Source organism: Copadichromis virginalis, linkage group LG12, assembly GCF_057382275.1.
Source record: "Copadichromis virginalis isolate Kocher_CV1m ecotype Utaka linkage group LG12, C_Virginalis_male_GT1.1, whole genome shotgun sequence".
Taxonomy (NCBI): Eukaryota; Metazoa; Chordata; class Actinopteri; order Cichliformes; family Cichlidae; genus Copadichromis; species Copadichromis virginalis.
This window is the reverse complement of record NC_140629.1, coordinates 9280010-9306397: the sequence shown is the minus strand read 5'-3', so window position 1 is coordinate 9306397 and position 26388 is coordinate 9280010. Positions and strand designations below refer to the sequence as shown.

Genomic DNA, 26388 nt, shown 5'->3' with positions numbered 1-26388 from the left:
TTTTTTTTTTTTTTTTTTTTTGCACGCTGATCCCAAACCTCATTAAAGCTTGTTTCAGCGAAAGTTATGTTTAGACATTTATTGTAATCTAACGGTGTCCTGAAGAGTCGATGTATGTTTCAGTTTGGTTCTGTAACTACTCCTTAGCAATTCAACAGACTGTCAAATGACCAATGGAGTTAATGAATGTATGTAAGTTATTACAGTGGAGGGTATTTTATTAAATTCAAAGAGTGCTTCCTTGACTGTATTATTTACCTGTTGATCCAGTGTTGTCGTGATTGTGGTTAACAGAAGCACAAATTTTAATATATTAAGATCTTGTTTCTGTTGTACTTCTGTTTTGTTACATTTCCTTCTATAATCTTGATCATCATCATGGATGTTTACAAAACCTAGTTTTCTGCAATGCTCTGTTTATGTGCTGCACTGAAACATTGAGTCTTGCCAGAGCTGTGTTGAAGCCTGAAAGTGAAGTGAGAATTGTGTACTTTTCTACCTTGTTATAGATGTGCTCTACAGTGTTTGTTACTACTTCCAAACTTGCTTTTTTTTTTCTTTTCTTTTTTTTTTAAATTGTTTCTAATTTATAAATCTGGGTGAATTAAACTCATTCATTCATATTTCTACTTTTGTTGTATTTCTCCTTATGATTGACTTCAAGATCACTTGATTATATTTTTTGTCTTAGTCATACCGGACATGTCCTGTATTATATGCCTGGGCTCTGCATATTTGCATATCTAGATTCACTTGCAGTCATCCTAATTGCTAGGGTAACATTGGTTATCAGTGATAACCCAGGGTTTTCAATACATGTAAAGGGGTGGTATTGGCAGCGTTCGCCAATGACAAATACAGATGAATGTACTTCACAAAGGATGGTAAAACTATAATACAAACATAAGAGGTTACACATGATTGCAGAATGACAGCAACACAGTTGCTACAGACAAGACGTCACTCTGTGTGAGAGGGAAATCCCTGAATAAATGTGGTCTTGCTTTAATTCTTTGGCCTGAAGTTGTCAGTGGAACTCGAGTCTTTTCTTCATTTCCTCATTGGCTTTGGCTACAGACTGGTCAGCAAGCACAGCTCACTGAGGCGAGGTGCATTCTCTGACTGGTTTGTGAGTGGTTGGTAGTTGCCCAGCACAGAAAATGTCCATTACATGGAAGACATGGAAGTCTGCTGCTTCGAGAGCAGTAGGGAAACTGAAAAGTATGATGAAACTTGGAAAACGAGACCATTCATCTTCAAAGTAAAGGTTGAAAGGTGTTTGGTGCTGTAGCAAGGCACAAGTTTTACTTTGAAGGCATACATTCACGACGACTACCAGCAACTATTCAGAAAACATCAGTGTGTCTAGGCCTGTATGACATTGCTGTTTGTCTAAAAGCACCTCTGTTCACTACTGTGCACTTGTGGCAACCTACAATATGTAAACGTGATGTATTAGCTACACACGCAGCATCCTGCTACATGTGTAGTGGCTGAGACGTTAGCACTTACTGAAAATAATTGTCGAAGGTGGAAGCTTCTTTACAGAAAGTACTGAAGCTAAATTGGCCAACATAAGCTCTACATCCAGGCATTAATCTGCTCTCTGGAGCTACTCCGACTTGTCTTTGCTTGCCAGTCTTGTCAGCAGTGTACTGCCTCATTTTTCCTTCATTCTCTATTCAGCAAGTTGAGCAGCATGCTGTGCTGCTGCTCATTTACTCTCCAGACAAGTGTCTTTTTCTTACATTGCCATTATGAATGTTGACTCTGTCCGTCAGTTCTGATACAAGGCCTGTGGTGTGTCCTGCGTACTCAAAGCTGGAGCTTTAATAGAGTTGTCACAGAAACATTGAGCTGAATGATACTTCTGCTGTAACTAATCAGCTCTGTGACTCACATGCATCAAACTAATTCCTGCTGAGAACATTATTAAGCATTCTGTTGTAGTTATCTGGTGTACCAGTCAGACTAGGTGATTTCGAGGCATGTATAAAGATCTGACAGCTCAGTGGCCATATTCTACTTGGTTACATCAACTAGAAATGAGTTTGACTTTGAAAAATCAGTCTGTTGCTGGAGCACAACTCTGCAGCTCCAGTACAAAGTATTTTTCAAGCTGTAAAAGAATCTCTTTATATGCATATCCTTCAAGCTTTGCATTGTAGCAATCTTTGGAAACAGTTTCATTCCAGTGCCACAGTGAAGCAAAACACAGCCTTCTGTTCCCTGTAGGCATGGAATCAGAACCTAAAAGTCCAGCCAGTGAACCGCAATCTAAGAAATCTCTAAACATTTCACACCAGCTTCAAACAGATATGCCATCCAGGCAAAAGCAATAAGAAATTCAAAAAACAAAATTTGGCACACACAACACTGAGACAAGAAAATCCCCAAAGGCGACATAATGGGATTCATGATATCAGAAAATGGTGCAACAAGTAGAACAGCTCATCTGCTCAAGTGTAACCACCTCTCAGTTTCATTCACGTCTATGAGGAGATCCATTTTAGCCAGTTGTTTGATATTTAAACGCTGGAGTCCTACCAGACAGCTCTCTAACAGTAACAAATGTTAAAAACCAAGAGGTTTGAATCAGGCCTCCACTGCTACACACTGTCCACATTTCTTGAGGGCAAGAAATGAAGTGGTGTGAAGGCAGGACATTTCAGTACCCACTCTTTCACCACAGAGCCTCTGCTGCTGTCATAGATGCAGTATATGGTTTAGCATTTTGGACTGAGTGCTGATAACAAGCTGGATGCTCTTTATTCTGAAGGATGTGGTGTCCATGTTTTCTAAAAAGAATTTAAAATGTCACATTTTTCACTTTGCCTCAGTCTGTTTTAAATGATCCTTACCCCAGAGAAGGCGACTTGAAGACAAAGCTTTAACTTGCATTTGTGGATGGCACAGTGACCTGTTTTCACTGACAGTAATTTCTGGAAGTGTTCGTGAGGCCATGCAGCGACTTCCATGAAAGAATCACACCCTTTTTAAGAAGGTGTCGTCTGAGGACCTGAAAGTCACAAGCATCCAATGTGGACTTTCATCAATTCAATTCAATTCAATTCAATTTTATTTATATAGCGCCAAATCACAACAAAAGTCGCCTCAAGGCGCTTCATATCCTTTTCTCTTACGCCCCGAGATTTCTCCAGATTCTCAGAATGCATTGATGATATGCTGCATTGTAGAAGATTAGATAAGTTTTCACAATTTTACATTTAGAAACGTTATTTTGAAATTGCTGAGAAGCTGCCTCTCTGAGATGTGCTTTTTATATGAAATAATATTACTGAGTTGTTTCCAAATAACAGAATTACTACACCATGCCATATTAGTTGCGAGATGTTTCTTTTTAGGACCACTTGGTCCTTACTTTTTTGTGTTGCTTCCATCATATTCAAAATGTGTGATGTCAGGTCCATCTGTGGTGTGAAATCCATACACGGTTGTCAAGATATTTGGTGGAATAGCTTACCAGTACATATATTCAGCTGAGCCATGACACATTGTCTGCTACTCACTGTCTTCACTTTATGAAATAAAAGCAGCTGATAGTGTTCAGCCTGAGGCTTTAATGAGAAGCCTGGTGCTTGCTGGGGATAATTTCACAGAGCTGTCTTGTTCCACGTCAGAGATCCTTTAAATTGTTTGGTGTATCCTTGAAAACCTGCAGCTCTGGCACTCACCAGTATTGTGACCAAAATAAAATGCCGTTGTTTCATCTCCGAAAGACATTTCAAAAGCACTACCAGAGACTTTCTGGTATTATAAACTAATAGATTTGCACAAATGACCAATTTAAGTGTTTGCCCAGAAACTAAAGCAGAGTCTGCAAATGCACTGGTTCCTATTTAGAGCTTTTCTGCTATATCAGAGCACTCTACACAACTTGTACATTCACACAAGTACTATAAGCGCTTCCTATCTAACATTTGATGGCTGTATCAGAGAGCATCCATCGGATAGCATCTTGCCCAAGGATATTTGGCATGCAGACTGGCGTAGGTGACCTCCTCTACCACCTGAGCTACAGCCACTCCACTGGATCACTACACACTGCAATGAAATAAATGCAATTTAAAATGCTTTCTTTAAAAGCTGACTGTGAGAAACCGTCTGTACATTTTAACAGAAGTGCTTAAAACACTTTCTTTAAAGGAATATTCAGATTCCTGTGACATTTGTTGTGCATTTGTCCATTAAATTAAAGCAAGTGTACATATTTATTATGTGTACAAGTTCCCCAGTATCATATTTTGTTGTTATGGTGCCCATTTTAAAGGAACAAGTCATGAAAATGTGAAAAAAAAGTCCTCATTATGTTTTTTCCACATTCATGGTTTTATGTTCTGACAATTTTGATCTCAGAGAAGCTTTTGCCTCCACCACAGTACAGCTGAGATAAATGGGATTCATTTTGGCATTTACATTAATACCCAAGCTTAAGACCAGGACATGCAACTCTGAGAACTCAGAGTAGGAACATCTGTGTAGAACTTGAGTGTAGGAGAGTTAGAATCTGAGAATGTGTTGAGAATACTGACTGCTGTCATTTTTAACAAAATCCCTTTCTAGCAATGAAAACTGAAATCTGTAGCACTTTGAGCAGCAAACTTAATAGTTAAAACCAAGTAAGCAGCTTTTGTTTCCTCCAGAACAGATCAAATGACTATGAGTAATGTAAAGGGAGCACCCAGCAGCTTTCTGAGAATAACTTTTGAACAGATTTGACCGTGTTTTATGGTTTGACAGCTCTTTCAGTTAACACCTTTCTGTTCACATTGGCATTGTGGTAGCTTGTTTTCTGAAAAATCAAATAATCAAATCTCTATTGCACTGAGATCCTGGAAAACTCATGTTGCTAGGGAAAATGTGCATTCACTAACTGGCTGGCAAAAACCATTCCAACCACTACAGAATTCTTAGCATCAAGTATTTCTGTAGGTGGTAAGACCTGGAGTCGGATTGAAAGTCAGAGGTGTAAAAGGTGAACAGGTATTTGGACAGCATAGTCCTATTGGAGCTCCAGAACTGCAGATGACCAAGTCAGCACTGTTGAGTCTCACATCCTGCAACCTGTAAGCTAGTCAGTAGTCCTTGAGTTGTGTTTACTGATATTTCCTGTAGCTTCTTTCTCTGTGTTAATGGCCGAATAATGGGAAATGCTTTCGAGAAATAAAAAAAAGTGGTTATGACCGTGGAGACATGACTGTCTAGATAGAAGTAAGTTCTTTATTCTTTTGGTCCATCATACACTCCGAGATTTGGTTTATATGCAAACTGCAGAGGGTCGTGATACCTGGAATCAGGTTATAGTAACATATTTTCACAACTTTCCATAAATTCCTACAATTTATCTCATCCTCAAAGCGCTTTCCTTTATTTCCATTATTCCAGTCTGTATAAAAGCAAAGTTGAATCACTCTGCTCCAGCTCCCCTGAAAAGGCATCAATAAGCTTTTCTTTCTTTTCTGATTGTTGGCAGAGTCTGATTTCCAATGCAATGCGTTGCAAAATTGTTATTTTTAAATTTTAATATTTTAACTTGCAAAGGCCTAGTTTAGCATTTGGTGTGAATGTATCATTATGGATAATAAAAATTAGGAGGTGAGATATATAATTCTAATACTAAAGTTATGTTCAGAACTGAAACAATACATACAGAAAATGCCAATCTGCTTGAAGACCCTTTGTTGCAAATGCAACTTGAAAGTGAACCGTCTTGCAAAAGTGTGATATTTATATTTTAGAAGCAGGAGGCGCAGGACAAAGCCGCATTGTAGAACATGTTGGGACGTTGTTACTCTGCTGCTGCTCTGTTGCATGCCTGGTGTGAAGAAATTATATATTGGACATTTTTAGTCTACAGCTCGTCGAGCACCTCTATAAACCTCGAAGTATGGACAGTGCAGATCTTGAGTGTGTAGAAGTTCTATGGTATTATTATATGTATTGTTTGCTATGGTTCCCCAGAGGACCAAAACTTTTAAATGGCTTTAAAACCAGGTTTCTTCAAGCCTTCATCATGAATCTGATTCTCATTGACTCCTTTATCATCTTTCCCCCTGTTTAAGCAATTTGAGTGCAGTTTCCTGCCATTTACTGGTGAGACCCTAAGAAACCCAGCTGCCACTCCACAGATTTCATTCCCATTCTATGATAACAGTTCCACTTCTGCCCAGGACTTCATGGGGCTGAAGGCACAGACCCAAAACCTCCAGTATTGGAAGTGAACCACAAGTCCCTTGGGATCACATTGACATCTAGTGGCAATATTACAATTGGTTTGAGTTGTTTCCCATTGCTCCAACAGGAAACCTGTAATACAGCAGAGATCAGTTAGCATTCAATTTCAAATCACATTTCGCACATCCAAGAAGAATAAATTAGATTTGCCACAAAATCATCCTTCACTATTCCCTTCACACAACTGTAAGTGCTGTTTCCAGTGAGTGCTGGGTACTTCTTATGTGCAATTCTGGGTGAATAGGGCCTGATTTTGATGAAAGCTATGATGATCACTCTATTCAGGCCAAGTGTGAAGAAAATAAAGCTGCTTGCCAATCTTTATACCAAGAGCTCTGTTAATCAGTGACGAGGAGGGAATAAAAAGGCATTCAGTCTTGCTTTTCTTGGCCCTCGGGGCTCTGCCAGGGAACTTAAAGGACAACAGAAGTGAAATGGAGCTCTAAAATATGAAACTATAGCAGAGAAGGTAAAATATACAACCTGCTTTGCAGAAACAAGGAGTGATTTGCCCTCTTCCTTAATATGAATTTGTTATGTGGATGTAAAACTCTGCAGAGAATAAATTGTAAAATGTAGAAAGGTCACTGTGACAAGATTCAGGATGACTTTCTTAGACTGGGAGGAGGTAATTTGCGATTCACCAAGTCAGCTTTCTATTCACTGCCAACAGAGTGGTTCCACGCTGTAGATCAGTATGACATCGCAGATTTGAATCTCGACTCCTCGGGACAGAATCGTTCACTCCACTTATTCTGCAGGATAATAACCCAAATGACAGTTTTGGTGCGAGTACCAGTGGGGACTGTATTTCCAGCACTATGTGTGTGAGGATGGTGAGATTTCTGTCCCGAGCTGGTGCAGAATGTTCTGCTGTGTAAGTCAGCAAATGAGACTGCCGGAGCAAACAGCCCAATTTCAATATGTTAAACAAAAATGAACAAACCCTTTTGCAGCATTAGCATTAACCTTTACTGAACCTTTACTGTTCACATAAAGGTGTAAAGGTTCATGTGGAAGGAGAGGACCCAAAGGATAAGCACAAAATAATGGACACTATGTACTGTACAAAGTGTCATTAATGGCTTAGTGAGCCAGCTTGAGCTGAGTTTTCTGTGTCATGAAAGTGGCTCTCTTTTTACTAAAAGATTTTCTAAATCACCGTGGCAACTGATGGTGACAACATAGCCTGATCGGCAGCAGGTTAAGTTCAGAGTTTGAGTATAAAGTCATTAATTCACAGATTCTTTTATTTACAGCATGCTATATAGATTCTCTCCCAGGAGTATACATTTTAGATGTGCAAGTTTATAAGCCGTGGGTGGCTGTAGCTCAGGTGGCAGAGCAGGTCAGCCCCTAATCAGAAGGTCGGTGGTTCGATCCCAGGCTGCATCCTGGCTGCATGCCAAATATCCTTGGGCAAGATACTAACCCCGTGTTTGCCTACTGGTGGTGGTCAGAGGGCCTGGTGGCGTCTGTGTCCGGCAGCCTCGCCTCTATCAGTGCGCCCCAGGGCAGCTGTGGCTACAATGTAGCTTGCTATCACCAGTGTGTGAATCGGTGAATGACTGAATGTAGTGTAAAGCGCTTTGGGGTCCTATGGACTAGAAAAGCGCTATACAAATGCAGGCCATTTACCATCTTACTAATACCACTGAATGAAACACAAACTATGCATCGTGTTGTCACATGAATGCGTCAGAAAATGTATAAATGTTTTCACTGTTGATTCAAATCTGCAGCTTAGTCTCCTTTGCACTGGTGAAATATGCTGTTACTAGAACACAGGACACACATCTAGAATCCCTGTGACAGTGACAGGGTGGTAATCTTTACTGTTTACATGTGTCCAGTTTAAGTTCCAAAACCTGCAGCCATTGCCTTAGAAATACACAACAGCAGTGAGAGTGCACACAGCAACCAATTAATTGAACTGAATTAAAATCTGTATTTTACTGCTCTGTGCACTAAATGACAAGATTAATAATTTTAATAATCTCTCCAACAATGTTGCATACTGTCATATTTTTATATACTTTTGATAGATTTTTAATCAGAATTTTTTTCTTCATCTGATAGTGTTTCTGCCTGGATTGAGTGACCTTCATGGGGTGTAGAAGAAGAGTCATATGACCCATGAAATGCCCCTTTTATCAGTACGCAGAACCTGAAACAGAAAGCACAATTAAACAGAAAAGAAAGTTTATAACCCCTGCTGTGATACCCGTCATCTCCAGCTGGGGTTTTAGGTTCTGTCTAGTCAAAGAAGCAGAAAAAAGCCCGACTGTATTGAACTTGATTCACAGTAGGAGAGACTTAGACCTTAATCTTTAACCTAAAACAGGCAATAGTCAAGCTCAATTAATCAGTCAGGAGAGTGAAGAATGCAACAAAGGGCCCAGCAAAAAGGCAGGGTCTAAAAAACCAAGTAAAACACTATACAAGAGGAAATCATTTCAAACACAAGGAAACACAAAAAATACACAAGAAAACTACAAGAAGGACGAGAAAGCTCGACTTGAGTGATTCATCACACATGACACTAACGGCAGTTACAAATAGAGAAGAACCAAATGTATAAAAAGCTAAATACCAAATCAAATATCTTGAAGCATAAACCCAACAAAATACCAAGCTATTACAAAAGGTTTACATTATGTCCCTTCACAGTAATGAACTGTAAATCGTCTGTCATTTTTAACCACAAATTACTTTTTCATTTAGTAATAGCCTTTAATAAATAAACATTTAAGCTCTAATTAATGTGTCACCAAACAGACTGAGTGTATTGTTCAGTTTTGGCATCATAATTATAAATAAAATGAATAAAACATTTATGAACACACAGTTTGAGTCATATGTGAACACTGTCCATTAATGACCTACGCAATGTGACAGTAGGACTCCTACACCTGCAGCAGTGAGTCACTCCCTCGCTGTGCATGCTTTCTTAAATGTCTGCAGGTAGGTGTGTTTAGCAACCCTGCTCCCAACCTGTACCACAAGATGACCGAGTTATGTTTTTAGGGAAAAACGCTTTAGAAAATGAATTAAGAATTCAGTAAATAAACATGACCTGAGCAAAACCGTAGCACTCTTGAGTGAGTTGATATTCCTCTCAGAATCCACATAACAGGAGTGACTCTTTCACTAAAGCTAGGTCGTAGACTGTGTCCTCTCACCAAACTGTGCAACTTCCTCAAAGACTTATGTGAACACCCATGTCTCATCCCCACTCTCTCCCTCTCTCTCTGGTTCTCTTTCTCTTGGGCACACAACATTTACCTGCTTCTGTACACATAATGTTAAACAAGCTGCCGCAAGATGGATGGTCAAATTAAAAAAAAAGGCGACAAGGACAGAATAAAAAAGAGAGAGCCACACAGATGAAGTGAAACGCTAAAAATATCAGTCCCAGTCTGGGACCAAATGAACAGTCCATCCGTATACTTTCACTGCTCATGTTCAGTTTGAGTGGAAGTGTAACACTTTTACACATTTGACTGATATAATCACGCTTTTTGGAAAGTAAAATAGTAATTTAGCTGATTTTCCATAACACTAAACAGAATTTTTCTGTTACTTTTAAATATATGAAATAGGGCTGTCAACGCCATCATCACGATTAACGCGATTAAGAGTTTTAACGGAATTAACCCATCTGGAGCACAGAATGACTCAGAATCCCTGAAATGCCTCTGTCAGCGCATTTCGGGCAGTTTGTCCAAAGTTTGTGCATTCTGCTCTCCAGATGGGTTGGTTGAATTAAAAACTAAAAAAACATCTATTCTACATAGAGCTATACTTATTCACAAATCATTTTGTCACCTTTATTGGTAATATATAAAATTACATTTCAATTCAATTTTAGTTTTATCACCAAATCACAACAACAGCTGCTTTATACTGTAAGGTAACAACCCTACATTACAGTGGCCCATGTTTAGTTACTGGCTTCTCAGGATGCGCAGCTGATGTCATTCATTCACAGATAGCAAAAATTGTGTGAACCTTCTCTTGTTTGTTAAGATAGTCATTTAGCATGTAGATTTATTATATAAACAAGATTTTTAAGTAAAGATAAACATAACACAATCAACATTGAAAATATTGTAATTAGAAATCCAGTTAATGGTTTTATGACAGTATTTCGATCATTTTTATGGGCAGTTAACCAATTTATTATATTTAATAATTAAATAAATAAATAAATAATTTTCACATAAAATCCCACATTAAACCCAAGTAATAACAGTGGTTTGCTGCAGATTTAAGCTAATTAATTGTATTCTAGTATTTGATCATTTTAGGGTAAATGCCCTTTATTTAACATGAAAAAGCACAAGATTGCATCTAAAGCTAGAGGAATGTATTTTGATTTACTGTGTAGTAAAAATAGAGATGTTTTCCATTTTTAAATTATGGAAAATGACTGAATTTAAAATGACAGTAAATTTCTGTTATTTTATGCTGTTTTACTGGCATCCTCACTGCTGGAATATTACTTTTTTTGTTTTTTTGTTTTTTTATCCATCCTTTCTACTGTCTATGATTAGCCTGAAGATACCTTAAGATTAGTTAAAAAAACAACAACAACAACAACAACAACAACAGCTTTGGCATTGTAATGTGGATAACTTTCATCTTAGATTGCCTGCAGGTTCAAAATCACTGAATCTCCAACCCACATCCACTGCCACTGTACTTAAGAGAAGGAAAGTTAAAGACTTTCTTCTGCACTTACATTTGGATCAGTTAAATCCATGACAGTTATTCAGGCAGTAATGCATGGAAACAAGCCACCCTTAAAATATTAGAAGATACCAAGCTTCTGTGTTTGAATGCAAAACAATAGATACTGTGCTTGTGGCTAAACAATAAATACATTTTATTTTGATTATCCAGTATGTTGGCTGATATACTTTTTTGCATTTGAAAATAAAAGTTGAGATGATTTTAACACCATTACAGGAAGCGTTGTTAATTATTCTTTTTGAATCATACTTGCATACAGTGTTATATTAACGTAAGTGTTGTACTAGAAATTTCATGGATGATAAAACATAATGTGTTTTTTTTTTTTTTAAGTTACAACATGTTTATTTTTTAATTTTGTAGAACTTGAAATGTTTGTCAGTGGATAAACAATTATTATTGCACAGTCAGAAACATAAAGTTATTCTTAGTACTGTATACTTGCGATTAATAAGTTGTCCAAACAGTCATCTTAAGAAAGCTTTACTTAATTTTTTGAGGCAACGAGTTTGCATAGTTTTTTTGAGTTCTGGGAACTTATAAGATTTTACAGTGTATTGGACAAATTTCAGAGTTTTGGTGTTGCTAAATCCTTTCTTTTATCTTTACATATTTTCAATCTTTGTTTAATTATTCCTTCTTTGTATCTTTTGTACAGTTATAGTTTCCACCATCTCTCCACTTTCTTTTATTTTGTTTGTCAAGAAAGCAGAGAACTCATTGATAACACTGCTGTTTTTTAATTACAATTTTATGTTAAATATCAAAATAACACCATTAAAGCTAATTCCTTGGGCCAGTATTACAACACAAATCAACACGTTGACTTAGTCTACAAAACTAGCAGTCTGTTGGGTTGTTGGCTGGGGATAACTGAAGCAAAACAAACAAACAAAAAAAAAAAAAAACAGGAGCAGTGGAAATGTAACATTAACAAATGTCTGGATAAAAAAATCCAGCAGTTTCCCACCACCCAGCCAACTGCCCAATATACCAATCACCCAGAGAGAAGACATGACGGAGTTTGTCAGTGGATGTAAGGCACTTTGATATTTTAAGGCAAGCCCTGTTCTTGGGAAATACTCTAGGCTTTAAAATGACTGACCTATCACTGCCCTCATGAACCCCTCAACAAATACAAATGGAAAACTGCAGCTAGGAGTACACCGGAGAAATGGTGCAGGATTCAACCCAGTCATGTGTTTCAGGCATAAACCAAACTGCTTTTGACAGAAGCAACACATTGGTTTTTCGCACACTCCTTTGCTGAAAACTGCTGCTTAATTTGCAGCAAACTTGTTTTTTTAATGGAGAGTATGTCATCATCTCTTTTTGCCCTGAAACTCATACCATCTGCTGCATCACAAATGTGAAAGAGAAGCACAGGCAAAACAGACCTGGGAGGATGTTTGGGGTTTTGTGTGTGTGTGTGTGTGTGTGTGTGTGTGTGTGTGTGTGTGTGTGTGTGTGTGTGTGTGTGTGTGTGTGTGTGTGTGTGTGTGTGCACATTATTTTGTCTTTGTGAAGTGTTTTGAAGTAAGCAGATGTTCCACAGACAACAGAAATTATGCCCCAGTATAAATACTTGGTACCTTTGACTATGGTGATTAATGATGTCTAAAGTTATGCAGGAATGAATCTGCAAATTGTGACCTGGCAGCCTGATGATAAGAAAAGGGCGATCGTGGCTCAAAGAGTTGGCAGTTCGTCTTGTAATCGGAAGATTGCCGGTTCGAGCCCCGGCTCGGACAGTCTCAGTCATTGTGTCCTTGGGCAAGATACTTGACCTGCTGGTGTTGGCCAGAGGGGCCGATGGCGCGATATGGCAGCCTCGGTTCTGTCAGTTTGCTCCAGGGCAGCTGTGGCTACAACTGTAGCTTGCCTCCACCAGTGTGTGAATGAATAGTGGTATTGTAAAGCGCTATATAAATGCAATCCATTATTATTAAAATAAATCCCATCAAAGCTTTGTCTTTTACAAAGAGCAAACAAACAAACAAAAACAACTGTTGAATAATGAAAACTAAAATACATTATTACCATGGACCGTATATAAAAGATGAATATAGCCACTGTGACATCACCTGTTAAATTTCAAGCTGAGCATTGTCTTGGTGTTTTGAAACTAGGCAAAGGGTAACTATAAGTGAGAACCTGAGACATACTGTACTGTTATAGGGTAATGACTTGTCAGTTACAAGTTACTGAAAGTTCTATCATATCCTGCTTGTCCTCCTTTGTGATTCCATTGCAATGCACTGGAATCAATGTACAAAATGGGGAAAAAATATTTTAAATAAGATTTTAACTAACAACTGAGAACAAAGACCTATCAGAGAAGTGTTTTCTGAAGTAGTGTTTGTGACTTTTTCCCATAGACCTCTTTTCCACCAGATTCTTTTGTAACCAGGCATATCACCCTCTTCTGACCATTAGAAGAAATACAGGTTTAAGGGATTAACTTTTCTAAAGTCTTTTTAGACTGTCTGCAGATGGAAGTTTCATCTATCTATAGACAGCGTGTAATTATTACATGGGAATTTGTAATGTATGTATAGCTAAACTACCTTGATCAGTGTTATTACATGGATAGTTACTTAGATTACCAAATGATCTTTTTGTACATTCTGTCGCAGAAGGCCTCTCAGTTGTATAGAAGAGACTGTTGCATAGGAGAACAAATAAAATACTGACTAATATTGCCTCCAGGTGGAGCTGGCAGGCAGCAGATCTCTGAAGCAGCTGCTGACCTCCTTCAACAGGGACCATTTTTTTCTTTCACATTTTCACACATCCTGCAAGGCAAGTGAAAACTCCATCAGCCACAACTTTATACAACCACAGACCAAGTTACTGGCTATTTGTTATTGTAGTATTTTGGTCTTTAATTGTTTTACTAATGTGCATGTGCGTGTGTGTGTGTGTGTGTGTGTGTGTGTGTGTGTGTGTGTGTGTGTGTACGGGTTACTATCTTGGTGAGGACCAAATTCTGAAACTGATTTATACTGGTGGGAACCAACAGCCCTAGTGGGGACCAAACTCCAGGTCCCCACGGGTTTAAAAGCATTTTCCATACTGAAAATGTGGTTTTAGGGTTACAGTTGGGTTATGGTTAGGGTAAGGGTTGGGATTAGGCAATCATTTTCGATGGTTAGGGTTAGGGTAAGTGGCTAGGGAAAGCATTATGTCAATGGGATGTCCCCATGAGGATAGCAAAAGAGACACGTGAGTGTTCACATTTGTTTTTGGTTTTTTTTATCTCATGGGTTTCACCAAGATCAATAAACATTTTTGTAAATATTATTTTAACACTGGTGTGTTAAAATAATAGAAGAAGAAAATAAGAAGAAGGTCAATGTAATACTTCGCAGTCCTTGGAATTATTTTTGGAATTATTTTTGTGTAGGGTAGGAGTGACGGGGGTGGTAGCCAAGAAACCACATTTCCCACAAGGCCATGCGCTAGAAATACGGAAATGGATCAGGTAAGTATCTCTTCCTAAAGTGAAATAAACGTTGCGTTTACTGGTGACGTAATCGCCTACGTCCGAATTGTCTTCTTAGGCACGAGTTATTTGCTAACTGAACTACACAACTAAATGTTTCTTCAACGCGTCAAGTTTCGAACTCTCTGCGCATGCTAATGGGGATACGTAACTTCTTACACAAGACTTCATTTGGAAAATATGCTATTTAATGTCGCCTCGCTTAAAGAGAACAGACAAGACGTACTGTCGCATAAATACGACTTTTCACGAATGTGGTAAAGATACTCGTTAATTCGGGATACACAAAAACGTGTTGGCGGAGAAGCAGGAATCTATTTATTGTACGAGGTAAATAAGGAACTGAAAGGTGAAAATTTGAAGGAAAAACTAGGCCTTTGAACTGTACATTTACAAGGCTTCCGGTGGCCTTTTTTAGCGTCCACTTGTCGTACTCAGGGGCAAGGGTCTCTACATAATAATACAGAGCTACTCCTATGATGAAACATTTGTACCTGAGCATATAGCAGGGCTCCCACGCACAGGGCAGGAGGGGTCGCTGAATGCCTGAAGAAAATTAAGACTTGCAGTAAGTTGTAGAACCAACCACAATCCTAAGGTCCTTCGATACTGCTTTATGTTGTTTTTTTCCTCTTAATTTGTCACCTGCTTATCCTCTTTTCATTTTGTGTCCCCAGAAAACGGCTACCTGTCTCCATTGGCATTTTATGACACTTAATACCTCCAAAAAATTACTTTTACTCCATAAATTCACCATTATCTTCTTTCTTTATGACAGGACACTGACTTTTTTGTGCGTGTGACACTCGTCTCTATCTGATCTGTCTAACCGCCTTGTTCAAACAGGTGGCAGATGCAGCAGTGTGGCCCTTCATCTCCCAGCTGCTCCACCTCTGACTGCTTCCCCCTCGGTACCCTCAATACAGCTGCATGTGGAAGTGAGACTTCGGCTGAACCGCAGAAACGCGAAGTGAGTGACATTCAGAAATTGACAGGGGGAAGTCATGAGACAGTTAAATAACTCCTACATGATGTTCACGGCTGTAGAGTAGGAAGTGTTGTCAGTGTCACTGCAGCTGTGGATCAGGTAAGGCTTGCCGCACTGAAGCGTGTTTCTGAAGACTACTAGGTAGCCGACTTAGAGCTTTGTGTTTCTGAAATCAAAGTCGTTTAGCAGTCGTGTAAATGGTGATTACTCAAAAGTAGCCCAGGTTTAATATTGTCTTTTTGATCTTTAAATAATCAAGAAAGATCAAAAAGTCAAGTCAAAGCTCAAAAGAAGATCAAAAAGACAAATTTATGTCTTCAAATAACCAAATTAGAGCTAACTGGGCAGTACCTGAATGCAGAAACAGTTCTCTGCCCTTCCATCTCTCGTCTTCTCATTGAGTTCTTTTTGTAATTTAGCCTGCAGGTCTCTTCAGGATGAGACCCATCGTGATCTTCTATGGATTCTACCTGCTGTGCTTTGGCCTGGGTGTGGCCTGCGTGGTGTGCGTGTGCCTGTGGAACAGCAAGTGGCGCGGCGGTTTTGCTTGGGACGGCTCGTCGCTTCAGTTCAACTGGCACCCCGTCCTGATGGTGACGGGTCTGGTGGTGGTGTATGGCAACGGTGGGTGGCCTTCCAAATAAAGCTCATGAGTTTCATTTCTGTTTCTCAGTTCTCTTCCTCCTCCAAGCAGTCAGGCTGTATCAGGGTAATTACACATCCTAGGCTTGGTATAGATGTAGTGTATAATTTTAGGCATGATTTCAGTAGCGAGGTAACATGAGGTAACGTCTGCAGTGACTGTTTGGCCACAGCTCCATTACACTGCTGCAGTAAACAGTAGTACTTTTTTTTTTGTCAGTTGTTACTTGGATGTAATACGCTATATTATAATGGCTTTGGGTAAGAAGCAATTTCAATTTTTTTTTTCTTTTGATAACCTGAAAAAAATATTTAATTATATTAACATTATCAACAACAACAAAAAAACTTCTCACCCATTACAAATGGGAATTTCCCAAACAGCACTGAAATAATGAAGCCACTGTGGAAGTTCCTGAAATTTCACTTCTTTTGTGGGTACCTTTGTGTTTTCTTTGCGTTTTTTTTTTTGTTCTTTATTCACAAGGTATTGCCACATCACATTTGATTTGGCACTAATTTCACACTGAATGTCTTTCCTGATGCAACCCTACCAAGGATTTGAATCTCTTCCCTGATATTTTAGGCAAATGTGTTAACCAGTAAACTATGGAGCCTGTGGGATTTAAGCACACCCAGCCATTTTAAGTATAAGGACTTTCTTGTTTTTCCTGTTGTAGTCTGTGGCCATTTGTCTTATAGCTGTTTCACTTATCACATGTCTGTTTAACAAAAATAAAAAACTGTTACAGGACAGGTTTGTCAAGTTCTGAGGGCCATAAAAGTCACCAAAGCTCTGCTTAGTCAGTAACTGAGGAGTTCCAAACCTCCTCTGGCAGGTTCCTGCCTTTTTTTAAATGTAAAGAACAAAATTCAGAGAGACTTATTAGCTTCTGGGAACCTGGCAAGAAGGTCATCAAATCAAAGTTGTGACAATGAAATTAAAAAAGAGGTTTAACAGTGTAGGGAAAGCAGAAGTGACAAAAACAATAGTCATGAATCCTCGGTTAAGAGCTGTGGTAATGTGGTTGGCATCACTTTCACCTCGTGAGCGTAAGTTGCACTCATGACACGTGGCGTGCTTAACTATCACTTAATGCAGGTAAGCTTGGTTGCTATATCCACAGCATGTACAGGTGAATCACACAGGACACCTGCTAATTAGTGACCGAGCAATAATAATGTAGAATTTTACTGTCCACATCAGAGAAATTCTACTGGAGTCAACTGGAGCCTGTGGGGATTGACTCACTTTTGGAGGCAGCCTTAAGTGGGTTTTTTTCGTTTTGTGACCAGGTCTTTAAAGCTTTGGTATAAGGAACCCAAGTTTTGCACCAAGACAGAATATGACACCGATCACTTCCTGAACCTCCCCTGTGTTGATGCATCTGGTGCACTAGCTGTTATTAAACAACAGCACAGTTTAATCTGGCCACCACATTTAATTAAGCAGACCATCTTCAGTTGTTTTGCCTCTTCACTGCAGGAGCTGTGTTGTACCGCATCCCTCTGACCTGGGGTCAGAATAAACTCCCGTGGAAGCTCCTTCATGCGGCACTGATGCTCCTCGCCCTGGTGCTGTCGATCGTGGGGCTCTGTGCTGTGTTTGACTTCCACAACGCCCAAAAGACACCCAACCTCTACTCCATACACAGCTGGATCGGAATCGCAGCAACAGCTCTTTTCGCAATGCAGGTACCCAACTTGACATGAGTTGTTTTATGTTTTTGGCAAATGCCATACATTTGTACAGCAATTTGTTTCCTGCTGTGCCTGTGTGTCTGTGATTTATCTGTCTGTGTGGATGCAGTGGGTGGCGGGTATGGCGGGTTTCCTCCTTCCCTGCTCCCCCGTATCTTTACGTAAACGCCTGAAACCCATGCATGTGTGGTTGGGAGGTAGCATACTGACGCTCAGCATTGCTGCCTGCATCTCTGGCATCAACGAGAAACTCTTCTTTGTTCTGTGAGTGCAACTTTTCTGCATTTCTTTTGATTAATTCTGTTAAGGGGAAAAAAATGTAATCTTTTCCCCTTTTAAATGTCTTTCCGCAGGAAAGGAATCAATATGACTCAGCCATACTCTGCCCTTCCACCTGAGGCTTTGTTGGGAAATTCATTAGGGGTTTTGATCGTAGCCTTTGGCCTGGTTGTCCTCAAGATTCTGTCCACCCGAGAATGGCAGAGACCAGACTCCAGGCCTGAGGATATGGCCTACACGGTGAGAATATCAGTGTGGCTGACACGTAGTGGCGGAGATAAGGGAATTTAATTTAATAAAGCATTCTCATTAAAAAAATCTATATCTGCTTCATTTCACAGCCTTTGCTTCAAGAAGAAAATGAATGAAGGGGAACTTCAGAGCTGGTCCCTGAATTACTGCAAAATCAGTTCAGCTGTCACAAGTGGCCAAAACATCTCTGTCCTGAGTGTTGAAGCAGCTGCCTGTAGTGTGTGAGCACTATCTGTTGGTTTTTAGTTGTAAATATTTATTCGAAATTATATTTAAGATTGCCTTTCTGCCCAAAGAATAAAAAATATTTGTCATCAAAGCTGTGACACCTTCCTCTTTTACACTGCTTTTGTAGTTCACCACTGCTTTTCCATCCTGTAGTAAAGCGGTCACTAGTTCAGGGTATTGAAGGCTGTGGTAATGTAGTGTAACTGGTGACTGGATTCAGTTGCTGTTGTGCACTGATGGGGATCCTGAATCCACCATTGACCTGTTTTATTTAATATTAAGTTGGTTGTAATTAATGTACTATATACCTACTATACACGTGTGAAGCATCAAGGTTATGCAAAACAATATTGGCACTAAAAATGTAATTTAAAAAAATTGAATTTGATTCTTCTTCTAGTTTGTTCTATGAATCTGGAGGTCATGTATTTTTTTGAGTTACCTTGATTCAGACTAAAATATTTCTACAACTATTGAATGGATTTACATGAAATATCACATATATTCATAGTTCCTGGACGATGTTGATAACAACCTTGATGATCTCCATGTGTCCTCTAGCAACAATTTTAGTGACAGCCATAGTGTCATGCTAATGCAGCCACATGAGGGTAGGGCATACCCTATGTGAGATTTTCCAGTGGCTCTATGGCTTTTTTCATGTTTTTGTGATAGTTGTGTATGTTTTGTAGGGAAAAGATACCAGAGAAATTTTTTGTTTGCTGATGAATACGTGGAGATTAGAAGTGAATCTTCCCTCAATGGTGCTTTACTAATGTCAACAACAGAATCGCCCATTTAAATGTTTTATTTTCTCCCATGCCAATGGTAGCGACATGCTTTTGTTCTAGATTAGATTTTCATTTGTGCTGTGAGGTGCAAAACCTCTCAGCAATTTTGAAGATCATGTTTTCATTCCTCATCGTTCTATTTTATATATGTGGAACAAACAGCTGCAGAGAAATATCTAAATGATTTAAAGTCCACACGAATGGATCTGACAAAATGCCTCCCTTCAGATTTGGGGCCATCTGCTTAATGGATTTCAATAGAAACCATGGAAACTGCTACAGTCTTCCCCAAAACCATAATGAAGGTAAACAATCTGTCTGTCTCTCATACCCTGTGGTTTCTACAGAAACTGTTTTTGATTTAGTTCACACTTTTGGTTTAACATTAAGGTTCCACAAGGTTTATCGTGTGTGTGTGTTTACTCCCATGCAAACACTAAAGCAGAGATAGAGCTTATATAGTTTTTCAGACTCGCTGTATGCTATTGTTCCCATAAATTATAGAGTACAATGCAATGTGGTCCAAAGCCAACATATAAGTTAACAGAGCGTAAACACAAACGAGGGCCAGAGTTTGCTTTCCCAGTTCTTCTTTGCTCATCAAAGGTATTCTGTATTTACAGAAGTAGAGAGAAACCCAAAGGAAGTTGCTTTAACTGCCTACATAACAGAAGGATTTAGGTGAGGTGGCACAATCATAAGATTAGCAACCAGAAGAGAACAGAGACTCTCACGCCCTTCCACGAAGTCACGTTACAAGGCAAATGTCTTCATTTTGTCACAGTCTCCCACCATTTGTTTGATACTTTGATTTTGCATCCAGCCACAGAGACCAGCATGTTTACCCACAGTCTCATGGTAAAATTTCAGACATTGACATTACTGAAGTCTACCCTGGATGTTAAAAACAATGCTAAAGGGCTAGAAATGTGGCGATCGTGGCTCAAGAGTTAGGAGTTCACCTTGTAATCGGAGCCCCGGCTCGGACAGTCTCGGTCGTTGTGTCCTTGGGCAAGACACTTCACCTACCGCCTCCTGTTGTTGGCCAGAAGGGCCGATGGCACGATATGGCAGCCTCGCTTCTGTCAGTCTGCCCCAGGGCAGCTGTGGCTACAACTTTAGCTTGCCTCCACCAGTGTGTGAATGTGTGTGTGAATGGGTGGATGACTGGGTGTGTAAAGCGCTTTGGGGTCCCTAGGGGGGACTAGTAAAAGCGCTATACAAATACAGGCCATTTACCAAATGTAATGCCTGTGTGTCCTGACCTAGCATTGTATGTGACAAGTTGAAAACATTTTAACAAATAACTTTTTAGGCGTTTAAAAAAAAAACTCCAGTCTACACACCTAACACTTGCCTTGGGTCATTAGGTCACACCCCACATGACATTAGCAAGTCACACTTAATGCTATCACTATGTGGAGAAGGGCCAGACAGCAGGAAGGTGACAGGCCAGAGAAGCCTGAGCAGGGGCAAAATGACACCAAAGTCCATTATGGATAAGAAGTATTGTGTAATCTAATGCTCTCAAGATGTGGAATTTGGTTTCTCAACTGCCAGAAAGGCTGTTGAAGGGACTCCCATGCTCTCGGCAGCCTGAGGTAGCCTGGTTGTATTCTGTTTACGACAGTACTCACTTTTCCAGAGGGCTTCATCCTTTTCCTCCTTATCAGCGACATCAAGATGATTTGTTACCTTGATAGAATGCCTAATCTTCAAGAATCTGTCTCCACTTATTAAATTTTCTATACCTAGCAAACAATAGATTTGGAGCCTAGGTTATTAGAGTCATGCTGAGAGCAAAGATGTTCACAGCATGAATTCAGAAATGAAACCCTGCCCTCTGGTTCGTGCAGTCTAAATCTGGTTGCCTGTTTTCTGTGTGATGTAATCAGACGACCCCCTGTTTAGTGGCTGTGGGGATGACTCTCCTATTCTCATGTTTGATACAACGTAAATGAAATATTTCAGCTCAATTTCAGTTTGGTTAAAACTGAGTTGATAAAGACAGTTCTAGCAATAGAATCAAAACAGCTGCAAAAAAGTATCACTTAACTGCTCTTGTGGTCATAAAATGTAGAAGCTGCAATCAAAAAGAAAGGTTGTGTGCTCTGCTTGCCCATCCCTAACAATTGTTGAATCAATAGAAAGGCCAGGATGTTACCCTTGGACACATATAGATTGCATAAATGCTGTGTGATGTCAAGGTCTCAGGCTCATGTCCCCGACAGAGAGCAAAAATTAATTGCTGGTCATCAGATATCATATGTTCACCTTGACAAAATTTGTGAAAGGCAAGGATTATCACGAGCTCCATGACAACTCACAAACGCAAAAACGAAAGAAGAGGAAATGCAGTTCATGTCACACTGATCAGGATCAGTTACTGCCTGATGTGCCAGTCTACTCTAATGCATCAGTGGCTGAGAGTGAAAGCAGTGGAACACATGATCATCAAGTGACACATCTTACACTGAAAGCTACAAATGGCAGGAAACCTGAATTATCAAAGGCATGGCAAGTGCTAGACATGTCACACGAGTAAGACAAAGCTTAGAGTCCCTTGTCTTTCATCTGAAAGAAGTCTTATGAGTTAAGAGACTTCAGGACATTTCACATAGAGGTTTTTTCCCTCTGTTTGCTGTCAAAGCAGCACTGCAGAGTCACTAATGAGCACTCTGGTTTATGTTGTGTGAAAAGAATCCTGGAAACAGACGGTGATCAGGTTCTTCTTTAGGACTAATACTTTCATGTCTACCAATGTTATGCTCAGCAGAACAGAACAAGAGGGAGTACCAGGGAGAGGAGCACAGTACAGTGTGATTGGTTGGCTGTAGCACACAAGCTCTAATCTGTGGTCTACTTGCAAGCCCACTGTGTGACAAAAAGGAAGAAACATAATGTTTCATTTATTTTGTGTGTTCTACATGTGACAAAGTATATTCGTGTGAAAATGAATGTGTTGCCTTTGATGACATATTTGGACAAACAAACTCTTTGAAAAAGTAAATGGTCTTATTCTTATAGAGTGCTTTTCTACTATCCCAGAGTACTCAAAGCACTCTATACAACATGCCACATTCACTTTCTCTATACACTCAAAAAAATGAATGAGGTGGATTGTTCAGTGTATATTAATTATTTATTTTCATTTTACTTAAAATATATGTTTTTGTTAAGTTAACATATGTTTTTCTAATCAAGTCTACGTAATTGTGTCTATTATTCAACGTACATAATACTAATGTGTTACTTGATCGCATAACATTTAAGTTAAGTCAATTAGGATCGATATACCTTGTATATCCACAAGGTGGCAGTAATGCAAAAACAGTTGTAATGAAACCGCGCAGAACAAGAAGGTTTCACGGCTTGTGCCTGCTCATGCACAAGACTTCAAATTTAACTGAAAAAGGCTGTTTTGGCGCCAAGCTGCTGTTTCTTTGAGAGGTAAGACCACTTTTTTCTTTGACTATGTTGTGTAGTATCTATATGTCCAGCATGGTTATATTTTGCGTTTGTCTTACAAGACATGTTATATCGTTTGCGTGTGCTTGTTTTACATTAGTTTTACTGGGTCCTGGACATGCTTATTTTGTGGACTGTGTAAGAAACATTTTTATTGTTTTTTGTTTTATTAAGGGATTAGCTACAGGGGTTCATGGGGTTATTCTTTCAAGGGGTTATTTTTCCATTTGCTTTCTTGGGATTCCTTTTCTGTAATCCGAGAGTCGGAAATATCGAATAGGATAGCAAGGATAGCATAAAGTGACATTTAAAATCCAAAAAGTCAAGGGCGAAAGCCACTGTGACACCATTGTTCTGCTCTATCAGTAATCTGTATTATGTAAAAATGGTCTGTAAATACAGCATGTTTCCTAGCGGAGTTATACATATCAATGTAGTTATAAATTACAGTTTGTGAAAGTACACACTTAATTTTTTTTAATAAAATTATTCAAGACATATGAGTGGACAGACAATGGAGGTCGACAGACCTGGTGATAATTGCTTCTATAGAAAGTTAGCACATGGCAGTGTCAATCTCTTGCTTTTCTTCTGAGTAGTATTTTATTTAGTTGTAATTCAAACAATAATTTGCTTCTTGAAATTAAGGAATTAATTTTTTTTTACTTTATAAATCTCAGATCCTGCCTTTACCTGCTCCCTCCTATACTGATGTGGTGTATGTGGTATTGCTGAGCTTGTATGTGGTATGTGAACTGTTATACTTTTAAAAACAAAACTGTTTTATAAGTTAAGTTTTCTTTTGTGACCCATCCCATGCCCCTGTTATTTCTTCTCCACATCTGAACCATGGTAAAGGTTGCAGTTCAAGGGCCTGAGGCATGAAATTCTTTTCAGATCAGCTGTGATCAATATTTTTTGGAACTTGATAAATAACAATAAAAGCTGTAATGGCTCCATTAGCATTTTGTGTAAATGTTTGTGTTAAAATTATAGCTTTAATGAGGTCTTACTACATTAGTTTTAGTTTGTATATGTGTACATACAGTACAGTATGTTGTGTTTGTTGACATATTTTCAGGTGGAAGCAGAATATGTGAGGATTACTACTGCATGTTCCAAGGCTTTTTACACAACTTGACCAATACACTGACCAGCTCATAAAAGTCTTCAAGAAAAAAGGAGGCGTTGCAGGGAAGAAAATTAGACAAACTTTGGCCCCAGCCACACAGGTGCGTTATTCTGTTGGTAGCAAAATATTATGGCTAATAAGATCATTTTCAAATTTAAACAGCTAGTGTATGGTAGCTGCACAGTGCACTTACATTTATATTAAGCAAGACAAAGTTTGGTACTCAAAACGTTGGAAAATTTAAATTACCTAAACATATGTAAAATCTGATCCCTTGATTTAGGTTAAACCAGAAGTGAATGTTTTTATGTTATGTTTTGAATGCAAAAAAGATGATGTATTAGTTTGTCTTTACCTCCATTATGGACATATATAATGTGGTGGAAACCCTGCCCAACAGGTTAACTATTCATGTCCATGTGATGATTAGTTGGTCTTGTGTACATGTCTATCTGTGCAGTGGCTATGTCATTCATTTTGCGTATAATGTGAGTTTCTGTCATCCTAAAGTATTTCTGTTTTCTCTTCCTGTATCTCTGCCACTCTCTACAGAAGGAAACCATTGAAAAGGGGAGGGAGTGTGTCCTCAGGGCACTACCTTTTTACCTGAATGAAGACCCAAGCATCCTCTTCAAAGAATAATTGGTTGGTAATTTTAGTTTAGTTTTTTATCTGTATTAAACCAAATTTTGAATAACTAATGTTGTTGCATGTTGTAATGTTGTTGTTGTTGTAATTTGCATGGAACCTGTTTAAATGTTTTGGGAAATCTTCTTGTATACCCAAACTATTTATATTTATCGTTGAATCTGTAGTCTAAAATAGTGGCGCACTGGGGTGCATGTTCCTAATATTGTGTTTACGTCATTAAAGGGTAGCTTTGGCCCTTTTTCTTTCTTTTTTTAAAACTGGATGCCATTTTTCTATGTTTTTGTGTCTAAGCTACAGCTGTTCAGAGGGAGCTGGAACAAATTACCCTTGCTATCTTTACCATCGAAAGAGCTGATGCCAGCACTCCTCCAGCCGATGTGGGTATAACCATCTAGTGTGTCCTGCATGACCTGGAAGACCTGGCCTCTGCATGTGCACTCTTAATGGGTGGGATATATGCACTGAATCTCAGTTAACCTCAAGACTGAAAGCTAAGAGACAATCAAAAGTATTGAGATTTAAAGGATTTAATTGAGAGATGATACTGCACCAGAAATGTTGAAGGGTGGTGTGTATATTAGCGTTCAAGGCATATTGTTATGAGGTGGAAATATGTTCATATTCAGTTTGTGTTACATTGTGTGCATTGTAAAGGTAATTGCAATACATACTAAAAATAAGGGTAAGTTAGGAGGTTGATCTGATATCCTCGTGTTGGTGTTGTTCCCAGATCATCATACTAAATGTTGTTCCAGGATCAACATTGCAAGTGACCAATCAGAATGTTGTGACGTCATACTTTTGCGACTTCGGGAAAAACCGGCGTAAAACAAAAAACTGTACTTAAGCTGCGTGAAACCGCCTCTGTCCGCCGATCAACTGACCCTAACCCTAACCGTAACCCTTTAATAAACAGTAAGCAGAATTGATATTGTCCTTGCAACATTGGAATTTCATAAATGCACGAATGGCTTGGAATAGAATAACGTCACAACAATGTGATTGGTCACTTGCAATGTTGAACCTGGAACAACATTTTCATGATGGTCTGGGAACAACACCAACACGAGGATATCAGATCATCCAAGTTGGGAATGCAGGATGAATGTATATTTTGTGGACTTTTAAAGACGAACAATTGTTTCCATGTTAAAATGTTTACAGCTGAAGTTTTTTGCCCAAACACTGGTAAAATAAATGTTGACAGTGGCAAGTGTTAAATGGTTACTGCTGTGCTGTTGCAAAAAAACTGAACGCTGACAAGCTGTTTTATTGTTAGACCATAATGTTGGCATGTTTTGTTAAAGTTTTATTTGGGATGGTGATGTAATTTTCTTTGATTGCTAATATCAGTGGACTTGTTGTTGTTGTTGTTGTTGTTGTTGTTACATTATTATTTTTTTTTTTAAATTGTGGCTGTTGAGGTGGACACTTCACTTTGCATTGTTAAAGGAAAGCACTTCATTGGCATTGTGTTACTGGACTGACCCTAAGCAATCATTGCAAATAGCAACTTTGCTATCCATTTTAGACACTAAAAGAAAAAAACACTCACAGACCTTACTAGCATCACATGTGCATAACTCAAGTGTCATCTTATCAATGTGTTATGTGATCTTCAATGCGTTTTTTTTCTCTTCTATTTCTGGTAGATACAGACATTTAATTTAAAGTCTTGATGTTGCATCTGTCTACATACTGTTAATTACTAACCCTAATGAGCTGTTGTGTTTTATTTTGG

The 26388-nt window shown here is 38.9% G+C and overlaps 1 protein-coding gene and 1 long non-coding RNA gene across 7 annotated transcripts; both read left to right on the top strand.

Moving 5' to 3' along the window:
* The first annotated feature begins 14426 nt into the window (after nucleotides 1-14426).
* Nucleotides 14427-18969, top strand: LOC146696507 (lysosomal membrane ascorbate-dependent ferrireductase CYB561A3-like). Of its 4 annotated transcripts, none has more exons than XM_085474625.1 (7): nucleotides 14427-14494; nucleotides 15362-15485; nucleotides 15923-16127; nucleotides 17632-17840; nucleotides 17956-18110; nucleotides 18200-18365; nucleotides 18467-18969. In XM_085474625.1, exons 2-7 carry the CDS (start codon nucleotides 15369-15371, stop codon nucleotides 18491-18493), a joined length of 879 nt encoding a protein of 292 aa, XP_085330751.1. In that variant the 5' UTR covers nucleotides 14427-14494; nucleotides 15362-15368; the 3' UTR covers nucleotides 18494-18969. The 4 variants fall into 4 exon arrangements, with proteins under 4 accessions (XP_085330751.1, XP_085330752.1, XP_085330750.1 ...); XM_085474626.1 differs by lacking the exon at nucleotides 14427-14494 and adding an exon at nucleotides 14521-14845; XM_085474624.1 differs by lacking the exon at nucleotides 14427-14494 and adding an exon at nucleotides 14521-15083 and having other exon boundaries at nucleotides 18467-18968.
* A 3525-nt stretch (nucleotides 18970-22494) lies between these two features.
* On the top strand, nucleotides 22495-26125 carry LOC146696506 (uncharacterized). 3 transcript variants are annotated; one of them, XR_014923257.1, is made up of 5 exons: nucleotides 22495-22846; nucleotides 23545-23610; nucleotides 23946-24096; nucleotides 24549-24641; nucleotides 24939-26125. It is a non-coding gene; the product is annotated as an uncharacterized LOC146696506 (long non-coding RNA). The 3 variants fall into 3 exon arrangements; XR_014923258.1 differs by having other exon boundaries at nucleotides 22495-23002; XR_014923259.1 differs by lacking the exon at nucleotides 23545-23610.
* Nucleotides 26126-26388: the final 263 nt, after the last annotated feature.